General features: G+C 31.9%; 1 protein-coding gene across 4 annotated transcripts in view; it reads right to left on the minus strand.

Moving 5' to 3' along the window:
- The window catches only part of LOC139529071 (glutathione S-transferase 3, mitochondrial-like), a 31,943-nt gene extending 22,423 nt beyond the window's left edge, over nt 1-9,520 (minus strand). The window contains exons 1-2 of one of the 4 annotated variants that reach the window (XM_071325316.1): nt 9,361-9,520; nt 6,973-7,102 (exon numbers count right to left, since the gene is read on the minus strand). In XM_071325316.1, the coding sequence (XP_071181417.1) occupies nt 6,973-7,098 (126 nt within the window). In that variant the 5' untranslated portion in view covers nt 7,099-7,102; nt 9,361-9,520. Of the gene's footprint in view, nt 1-6,972; nt 7,294-9,348 lie in introns of all 4 variants that reach the window. The other 3 variants (XM_071325319.1, XM_071325318.1, XM_071325317.1) reach the window with 3 other exon arrangements.
- Nucleotides 9,521-11,657: the final 2,137 nt, after the last annotated feature.

The following is an 11,657-nucleotide window of genomic DNA, read 5'->3' on the forward strand; positions in this document are numbered from 1 at the left end:
TCTAAATTTTGATTTTGGCTTATTTTCACCTTTTTTCATTAACCTTATAAGATATCGACATTTTTTTTTTACTTAATTGTTAGTTGCGACATGTCGTAACTTATAAATTTAGGTTGCAAGGGTGCGTAAACCAAAAAAGGGAGTTTTCGCCCCTCTTATATTAAGAATTATGCGTAAAGTGATTTTACTCATGAACCATACATATTAAGGAACTAGTGTCTTTTTATTTGAGATGTTTAGTCTATGACCTTGAAATTGAGGTCAAGGTCATAGGTTAATTGGACGTTCTAGATTTTGACCTTTGCTTAAAATTCATAGTTATACATCATTAAGCCATAGGAACTGACATTTTCAACTGAATTTTAATATTTTCATATCTAAATAGATCCTTATTGGTTGAAAGACCTTCAATTGTTCTTTGAACAATTGGTTTTTAATTATTATTATTTTTTTTTTTTTTTTTCTTCCGCCTAATTTTTTTACTTGCGTATTATTGATGTTTCAAAAGATGTCGCTTAGATATTTGGAATATGGTATCGTATAGTTTATACGCTTTAAAAATTTACAACTGCGTAATAAAATACTTTACGTTATAAGAGTTATCTCCCCAAACACTGTTTTTCTTGTGGCCACTACTCCTTCGCAACCGTTAAAGATTACGACAAATTTATTTTACCAAATTGCTAGTTACATCTTCAGGATTAGGATATTCATTCGGACCGAAGCTTTATGGAGACTCCATATGAGAGTTATTCCCCCTTTTCCATTTAATTAAGTGATATGCATTTCTAAATGGTAAACCATAAGTGATAAAGACATAGGGTCTTTAGATTTGAGGTCCTTGGTCCAAAATAATAAAAATGAGGTCAAGGTCAAAGGTCAAGGTCATATTCTAAATTTAGATTTTGGCTAATTTTCATTTATTTTCAAATACCTTATGACATATCGACAAATAATTTTTCATAAATTGTTAGTTGCGACATGTCCTTACTTGTATATTTTGGTTGAAAGGGTGTGCAGACAATAAATGGGAGTTTTTGCCAATCTTACATTTAGAATTACGCGTAAAGTGATATTACTAATAAACCAAACATATTAAAGACCTAGGGTCTTTTGATTTAAGGTCCTTGGTTTGTGAACTTAAAATTGAGGTCAAGGTCATAGGTTAATATGACGTTCTAGATTTTGACCTTTGCTTTAAATTCATATAAATACATCATAAAGCCATAGGAACTAACATTTTAAACTGATTTTTCATATTTCAATATCAAAATAGATCTTTACTAGTGGAAAGACCTACAATTGTTCTCTGAACAATTGGTTTTTAATTATTATTTATTTTTTTTTTTTTTCTTCCGCCAACTTTTTTTTCCTTCGCTGTTTTTTTGTTTCACAAGATATCGCTTAGATATAAGGTAAATGATATCGAACAGTTAATACGCTTCTGAAACTGACACCGCGTAACAAAAAACTTTACCTTGTAAGAGTTATCTCCCCGAACACTGTTTTTCTTGTGGCCACTACTCCTTCGCAACCGTATAAGAAACCGACAAATTTATTTTTCCAAATTGCTCGTTATATCCTTAGGATGTTCTGTTTCATTTCAACCGAAGCTATCCGGAAACTCCATATGAGAGTAATCCCCCCTTTTATATATGATATCAGTGATATGCATTTCTAACTGGTAAACTATAAGTGATAGAGACCTAGGGTCTTTTGATTTAAGATCCTTGGTCCAAAAAAATGAAAATTAGGTCAAGGTCAAAGGTCAAGGTCAAATTCTAAATTTTGATTTTGGCTTATTTTCACCTTTTTTCATTAACCTTATAAGATATCGACATTTTTTTTTTACTTAATTGTTAGTTGCGACATGTCGTAACTTATAAATTTTGGTTGCAAGGGTGCGTAAACCAAAAAAGGGAGTTTTCGCCCCTCTTATATTAAGAATTATGCGTAAAGTGATTTTACTCATGAACCATACATATTAAGGAACTAGTGTCTTTTTATTTGAGATGTTTAGTCTATGATCTTGAAATTGAGGTCAAGGTCATAGGTTAATTGGACGTTCTAGATTTTGACCTTTGCTTAAAATTCATAGTTATACATCATTAAGCCATAGGAACTGACATTTTCAACTGAATTTTAATATTTTCATATCTAAATAGATCCTTATTGGTTGAAAGACCTTCAATTGTTCTTTGAACAATTGGTTTTTAATTATTATTATTTTTTTTTTTTTTCTTCCGCCTAATTTTTTTTCTTGCGTATTATTGATGTTTCAAAAGATGTCGCTTAGATATTTGGAATATGGTATCGTATAGTTTATACGCTTTAAAAATTTGCAACTGTGTAACAAAATACTTTACGTTGTGAGAGTTATCTCCCCAAACACTGTTTTTCTTGTGGCCACTACTCCTTCGCAACCGTTAAAGATTACGACAAATTTATTTTACCAAATTGCTCGTTACATCTTCAGGATTAGGATATTCATTTGGACCGAAGCTTTACGGAGACTCCATATGAGAGTTATTCCCCCTTTTCCCTTAAATTAAGTGATATGCATTTCTAAATGGTAAACCATAAGTGATAAAGACATAGGGTCTTTAGATTTGGGGTCCTTGGTCGAAAATAATAAAAATGAGGTCAAGGTCAAAGGTCAAGGTCATATTCTAAATTTTGATTTTGGCTTATTTTCATTTATTTTCAAATACCTTATGACATATCGACAAATAATTTTTCATAAATTGTTAGTTGCGACATGTCCTTACTTGTATATTTTAATTGAAAGGGTGCGCAGACAATAAATAGGAGTTTTTGCCCATCTTACATTTAGAATTACGCGTAAAGTGATATTACTAATAAACTAAACATATTAAAGACCTTGGGTCTTTTGATTTAAGGTCCTTGGTTTGTGAACTTGAAATTGAGGTCAAGGTCATAGGTTAATATGACGTTCTAGATTTTGACCTTTGCTTTAAATTCATATAAATACATCATACAGCCATAGGAACTAACATTTCAAACTGATTTTTAATATTTCAATATCAAAAAAGATCTTTTCTAGTGGAAAGACCTACAATTGTTCTCTGAACAATTGGTTTTTAATTATTATTAGGTCTTTCCACCTTTCCGTGGAAAGACCTATTGAATTTGTTCTGATTATTATTATTTTTTTTTTTTTTTTTCTTCCGCCTAAATTTTTTCCTGCGTAGTATTGATGTTTCAAAAGATGTCGCATAGATATTTGGAATATGATGTCGTATAGTTTATACGCTTTAAAAATTTACAACTGCGTAACAAAATACTTTACGTTGTAAGAGTTATCTCCCCAAACACTGTTTTTCTTGTGGCCACTACTCCTTCGCAACCGTAAAAGATTACGACAAATTTATTTTACCAAATTGCTCGTTACTTCTTCAGGATTAGGATATTCATTTGGACCGAAGCTATCCGGAGACTCCATATGAGAGTTATTTCCCCTTATGCATTTGATATAAGTGATATGCGTTTCTAACTGGTAAACCATCAGTGATATAGGCCTAGGGTTTTGGATTTAAGTTCCTTGGTCCAAAAAAATGAAAATAAAGTCAAGGTCAAAGGTCAAGGTCATATTCTAAATTTTGATTTTGGCTTATTTTCTCTTATTTTCAACAACCGTCAAAGAAATTGACAAATCATTTTTACTAAATTGTGAGTTGCGACATGTTGTAACTTATAAATTTTGGTTGGAAGGGTGCGTAAACAATGAATGAGAGTTTTCGCCCATCTTATATTTAAAATTATGCCTAAAGTGATGTAACTCATTAACCATACATATTACAGACCTAGGGTGTTTTTATTTGAGGTCCTTGGTTGGTGACCTTGAAATTGAGGTCAAGGTCAAAGGTGAATAGAACGTTCTAGATTTTGACTTTTGCTTTAAATTCATATTTATACATTATAAAGTCATAGGAACTGACATTTTAGATTGATTTTTAATATTTTGATAATAAAATAGATCTTTACTTGTGGAAAGACCTTCAATTGTTCTTTGAACAATTGGTTTTTAATTATTTTTTTTTTTTTTCTTCCGCCTAACTTTTTTCTTGCGTATTATTGATGTTTCACAAGATGTCGCTTAAATATTTGGAATATGATATCGTAAAGTTTATACGCTTTAAAAATTGACAAAGGCGTAACTAAAAACTTTACGTTGTGAGAGTTATCTCCCCAAACACTGTTTTTCTTGTGGCCACTACTCCTTTGCAACCGTAAAAGATAACGACAAATTTATTTTACCAAATTGCTCGTTACATCTTCAGGATTAGGATTTTAATTTTAACCGAAGCTATCCGGAAACTCCATATGAGAGTTATCCCCCCTTTTTCATTTGATTCAAGTGATATGCATTTCTAACTAGTAAACCATAAGTGATAGAGACCTAGGGTCTTCAGATTTGAGGTCCTTGGTCCAAAAAAATGAAAATTAGGTCAAGGTCAAAGGTCAAGGTCATATTCGAAATTTTGATTTTGGCTTATTTTCACTCATTTTCATTAATCTTATAAGATATCGACAAATTATTTTTACAAAATTGTTATTTGGGACATGTAGTAACTTATATATTTTGGTTCAAAGGGTGCGTAGACAATAAATGGGAGTTTTAGCCCCTCTTATATTTAAAATTATGCGTAAAGTGATACTACTCATTAACCATACATATTTAAGACCTATGATCTTTTGATTCGATGTCCTTAGTTTGTGACCTTGAAATTGAGGTCAAGGTCAAAAGTTAATAGGACGTTCTAGATTTTGACCTTTGATTTAAATTCATATTTAAACACCATAAAGCCATAGGAACTGACATTTTCAACTGAATTTTAATATTTTCATATCAAAATAAATCCTTATTGGTTGAAAGACCTTCAATTGTTCTCTGAACAATTGGTTTTTAATTATTATTAATTTTTTTTTATTCTTCCGCCTAATTCTTTTCTTGCGTAGTATTAATGTTTCAAAAGATGTCGCTTAGATATTTGGAATATGATATCGTAAAGCGTATGCACTTTTAAAACTGACCACTGCGTAACCAAATACTTTACGTTGTAAGAGTTATCTCCCCAAACACTGTTTTTCTTGTGGCCACTACTCCTTCGCAACCATAAAAGATTACAACAAATTTATTTTACCAAATTGCTCGTTACATCCTCAGGATGTTCTGTTTTATTTTGACAGAAGCCGTATAGAGACTCCATATGAGAGTTAGTTCCCCTTTTGTATTTGAAATTTTGAAATGTATTTTAAACTGGAAAACCATAAGTGATAGAGACCTAGGGTCTTTTGTTTTGAGATCATTGGTCCAAAAAAATTAAAATTAGGTAAAGGTCAAAGGTCAAGGTCATATTCTAAATTTTGATTTTGGCCTATTTTCACTAATTTTCATTAACCTTATAAGATACCGACAAATTATTTTTACTAAATTGTTAGTTGCGACATGTCGTAACTTATATATTTTGGTTAAAAGGGTGTGTAGACATAAAATGGGAGTTTTTGCCCCTCCTATATTAAGAATTAAACGTAAAGTGATATAACTCATTAACTATACATATTACAGACATAGGGTCTTTTTATTTGGCGTCCCTGGTTTATGACCTTGAAATATAGGTCAAGGTCATCAGTAAATTTGACATTCTAGATTTTGACCTTTGCTCAAAATTCATATTTATACATCATTAAGCCATAGGAACTGACATTTTCAACTGAATTTTAATATTTTCATATCAAAATAGATCCTTATTGGTGGAAAGACCTTCAATTGTTCTCTGAATAATTGGTTTTTAATTATTTCTGCAATGTTTTTTTTTTACCAAATGTATAACTTTTTAAACATGTTAAAGATCTATATCCAATAACACTGCAACTGGTTTTCAATATAATCAGGATTATAAATCAAGATGTGGCTTATATGTGTGCCTTTAGTTACATTATTTTTATTTGATAAAAATAAAATTTGGACTAAATATACACAATATACAGAACCTTATAATGTTTCAGAGAAATGAAATTTAATCCAAAAAAAATTACAAAAACAAAAAGTAAATAATTACCAGTCAGGGGACTTACTGAAATAAGTGATTTTTAAATCACTTATTTGAGTAGCAAATTCGAGGTTTTGTCACAAATTGGGATTTTGTAGTTTTTTTCAAAATTTTAAACACATAGGTTTAAATAACATCTTTTAATTGGTAAAATTAAAAAATATGAACTTTTTGCTTCTTTTAAGAAGCAAGGTTTATGCCTTTGATCCTATCATTTACCTGAAAATTCTATTTTAGTTGAAAAAATGCTATAATAATGGCTTTACATAATGAACTGATACTTTTTTCAAAGATTTTTCACAGCAGTGGGAGTATTTTTCCTGTGAAGTTCAAGGTTTCATCTTTCAGATTATGTAATAAAATACTACTGTTCGCGATAAAAATTTCACTGTTCGGGGATGTTGAAATTAGTGGGGGTTATTAAAAGAATGATACTTAAAGAAGTGATTTTTGGGAAGGAAATTGAGGTCTGATACTTAAACAAGTGATTTTTATGTCATTATCCTAGATTCAGTACAAGGTCATCACCTGAAATGACCTGGTCATCCTAGACAACACAAATGTTGGTTCTGATAAGTTTACAAACATAATTAGTTCCTGGATCATTATTATTCTATATTTAATGCTACACTAATATTAAATCACTTCTTCTAGTGATTAATTTGTACTACTTAAATAGGTGATTATTTAAGAAAGACAACTCTAACTTCCAACCTTTATGGAAATAATGTTACTTGAATCAGTGATTTAGAAAATCACTTGTTTAAGTAAGTCCCCTGACTGATTACAATAAACAAGCATTTTAGCATACATGGTATGAAAAGATGAAGTTTCGACCCTTTTCTGCAATAAAATGATTCATAAATCTATTTGACTTTCATATTTCAAAGATCCATACTTCTACTTTGTATTTCTTTCTGGCAGCTACAACTTTGTAGGTCATCCAATAAATAAGAAAGGTACTTCCAACTCCTGTCAAAACTACATAGCCATACTCCTTTGGAATCTTTGATACGACTGTCATTTTCCTGAAAATGATAAATATAAATTCATACAATATATATATATATAATATGAAAAGTGTCATACCCAAATTTTATATTTCTTCCTTGCCACAATAACTTTGTATGTCATCCACTGCAACAAAAATGTACTAGCAACACCCGTCAGGACTACATATCCATATTCTTTAGGAAGCTTTGAAACAACTGTCATGATTCTGTAAGAAAAATCAAATCATATTTCAGACCATTTCTACACTGGTTGTAATTGCCTGAAACCTGGAAAATGAGAGTTGATAGAGTTTAAAAATACATTGTACATGCAGTCATCGTCAGAGCTTACAAATGTCTGTCATGAAATTGTCAAATTTTGCTTTTCTCATTAAGCATGTTATGAGTTGTAAAGTTGTATGTATGTATATTCCATTAATTCAAATGTTTACAAAATAATTTCTCCTTGATAAATAACATTCCTCAGGTGCAAGATTATCTAGCTGTGCTGAAGACCCATTGGTGGCCTTGGGTTATTTTCTGCTCTTTGGTTGGGCTGTTGTCTCTTTGACACATTCCCCATTTGCATGTTCAATTTTATAATTTTATGTAAAGTTCGTGAAACTGGTTGAGTTAGAGTAGACATGGTAGATCTTCTTTGGATCAATCAGTTAGAGTGTTTCCTTTAGATCCTGAGATTGACAATGAATGAGGGTTTGAACTCTCTGGTTATAGATTTTCACAATATTACTAATCTCAGTTACATTCCCCTTTTTTTCATATCCAGTTGTATAAAGGCGAACATGATCCCCCCTATCGTCCTTCACATTACAGATCATTACATTAACACAAATTTAAGTGTTAATACATTGATTTTTTTTTTTAAATCTTGCATAAACAAATTTGTATACATATTTTAAAACAAGTAAATTTTGTCACTGGATACTTTACAGTCACCTCGGTAACTGCATAATGTTTATATTTGTCATTGCTTGTTTCGTTAAGATTCATTATTTTAATATCTCTTTTCATGTGATATAATTTTTTTGTTTCGTTTTACAAAGCAAAGCACAACACAACAATAAATCAAACTCTTTCTTTGTGAATCAACAAATATGCTCTCCTGCATACATGTAATTATATAATTATATCAAATGCACAACTTTATGCATAATAGCCAATATTGCACAGACACTTGTTTCTGTCAATGACAATGACCTAGTCCAAATAATTATGACGTGCCAGGACCTCACTTCCAGTGAATATTAAATTTGGTAAAATTTGATGGACCTGAATTTTCGAAACGTTCGATTCATATTATCCAAAAATTTGGGTACATCAAATTTTACCAAGTTTAATATTTTATACTCTTCGGAAGTGACAAATTTTGGTAGTTCTGGGATATCATCAGATCATCATGATCATGGAATTGTATCTTGTTCTATCATTTCTTTTCGATATTTCTGGAAATATTTTGTATCAATAAGCACAAAAAGGTAGGACTTTGTAACTGCGTAAAAATTTCTAGCCAGCAATGAATATTTCATATCAAAATAAGGTCTCCAAGTTCCCTTACAAAAATTTGCTCTCAAAGTTCAGATGTAAAATTGGTTTCAGCTTAATGAAGTCAAAGGAAAGTTCCCAGAAAAAAATTAAAATAGCCTTGCCAGAGGTCATATAATTATCATGAATTATTTGGACTAACAATGACCATGATGATTGATGTTGATGACAGGTCTATTAAAACTTTCCTGGATGTACCAGTTAGTCTGTACTCATAGTAATTTTGGAGGTGTAAACACGGCCATATTTTTCAATTCCTTATGATGAACCTTAAAATATGGAAAAATAAAGGTTGGCAGGTAGGTGAAACTTACATAAATGAAGAGATAAATGAAAAATGAACAGATTGGTGCCTGATTTATATAATTCCAAGGCCCTCAAATTGGCACAAGAAGCGACGAAGCAGCGCATCTATTTTGGGTGGGCAAATATTCACTTTTTGATATGGGACGAGCTCTGACGTCCCACGGCCCAAGCTTGTCTGGCAAAACAGCCGTTGGACGTCAGAGTAATCTCGGACTAGTTTAAAGCTCTCTACACTTGTTGCTCATACAATTATATCGTCTACATGGTTCCAGTTAACTATTGTGGACACAAAGAATGATTTTTGTTTGTTAGGGACATTTCATCATTCGTTATTTGTATCATTTCCCGAAAATGACAATCACAAATAAATGACAGAATGGAACCCTGACATGTTTAATTGTTTAAAGCATTACCCAAATACTTACAAAACCTATTGATTATCCTATAAAATTGATGAATTATAGCTGTTCAAAGTCGAAGGTGAACACTGGCGTCCTTTACTGGTAACTTCGAAAAAAAAACGAGCAAGTAAGAGGCCAAGAGGTGTAAAATTTCGTAAACCAGTTGGATAAGTAATATTAAACCAGTAACGAATGGAACGTGAATTCCGGACGTCTCACTAATTAGCGACAAGAAGCGTCAAGAAGCGACAAAAAGAATTGTTCCAAACTTTTTATAGACAAACATGCCAGGAACATATGACTATATACAAATCTAATGAAACTGTGTAGGCTATAAAAATATATTGTAGCATGATTCAATGAAAATTAGACTATTTCTAATTGAGTTACCCTCTTTAAATAAAGAATTTATTATTATTATTATTATTATTATATGATTGTCAATGAGAAAACTTTCCAAAAGAGACTAAATGACACAGAAATTAACAACTATAGCCTAGGTCACCGTATGGCCTTCAACAATGAACAAAGCCCATACAGCATAGTCAGCTATATAAAAAGGCCTCGAAATGACAAATGTAAAACAATTCAAACGAGGAAACTTAACTAACGGCCTAATATGTACAAAAAATTACCGAAAAACAATTATGTGAAGGCGAAGAGGTGATATTATATAAATTAACGAAAAAAATATCATATAAGATATATAACACGATAACGATAAGTGGTTTTGAATTTATCAATCAAATTATTAAGACACGTCTTTACTGAGTTTGGTCATTAACTGTGATTCATAACAATAAAGGGGCAAAATTAGTGCCATTCATGATTGGAACCTATTGATTATCCTAGTGCCATTGGAATTAAGAATAGGGGAATGCAGGAACATACCGCTACAACCTGTCGATTAAGTGTGTTGCATAGCACTCTGAAGGAAAATATGTATGTGTGTATACGGAGATGCGACAGCAGAGGCGGATCCAGAACTTTTCCTAAGGGGGGCCCGCTGGCTGACCTAAGGAGGGCCCGCTCCAGTCATGCTTCAATGATTCCCTATTTAATCAACCAAATTTTTCCAACGAAATGGGCCCCCCCCTGGATCCGCCTATGACGGCGGGTACCACAATTTCCCGAGATATACAAGAATAACGTAATATCCCCAAAACAAACTGATATATCCCGATAATAAGATTTTTTATGGTGTTATACTGCTTTTAATTAGTGTAACAGCATACAATAATGAGGTTTAAGGCGTTCATAATTAATAAAAATACATGCAATCTTCAAGAAACGATTAATTTGTATCTTGTACGATTGTGTGTAGTTATTCGTGTGTTTATATGTGTGTAAAAAAAGGGGATGTAGAGGTGTAGGGTTGGTTTTTTTTTTGTGGGGGTGGGTTACGTGGCGGTGGTGTTGGTTAAGGTATAACAGTCATCTTTCTTCTGCTTAATTCTTAGATGTCTCTGAATTCATTAATCACCGTGATTGAATATATTTTGACATTCAATCTATACATTTGTTATTCTAACCATTGACAATGAGAAAGTCTTTCGCCAAACAAAGTATTGAAGTATATATAACAATTTGTCCCAAGGGGTCGATCCAACCATATTAACAAGGGTTCCAACCATATGCCCCCCCCCCCCCTCAGAAGCATACATCGTCAAAAAGGGTGGTTCCAATATCCCCTGATCAAGAATAAATATTCATAGGTATTAAACTAAATATTCCAATCAGTTAATTAAGAACAGCGAGTATTTTGTGATTTGGAGACTAAGTAAGGTGTGATTTGAAGACTAAGTAAGGTGTAATTTGGAGACTAAGTAAGGTGTGATTTGGAGACTAAGTAAGGTGTGATTTGGAGACTAAGTAAGGTGTGATTTGGAGACTAAGTAAGGTGTGATTTGGAGACTAAGAAAGGTGTGATTTGGAGACTGAGTAAGGTGTGATTTCTCGATTAAGAAAACGGAAATGATCCAAATAAATATTACAGCCGATTGAAATATATAGTTTTGTTTGATCTATAACGGACAGTGTGCATGTAGAAATAAAGGTTTTGGTAGCTGCAGGGTACTGCACCGATTATTCATCTGATGGGGTTGTGTGATTTTGTAATATTTTATAAAAATTGGTTGCTTATGAATTTTGATTAAAACAATGTTTCGGAGGGGAAGTAATTTTTCTTCGAATATTTGATTAACATCCAGTTTAAAAAATCATGTTCCTGCATTCCCCAATTCTTAACATAAATGACTGGTTAGCGTCTAATAATTGGTTCAAATTTTAAAATTACCGAGTTAAATCTCTCCTGTACATGT

Source organism: Mytilus edulis, chromosome 6, assembly GCF_963676685.1.
Source record: "Mytilus edulis chromosome 6, xbMytEdul2.2, whole genome shotgun sequence".
NCBI lineage: Eukaryota > Metazoa > Mollusca > Bivalvia > Mytilida > Mytilidae > Mytilus > Mytilus edulis.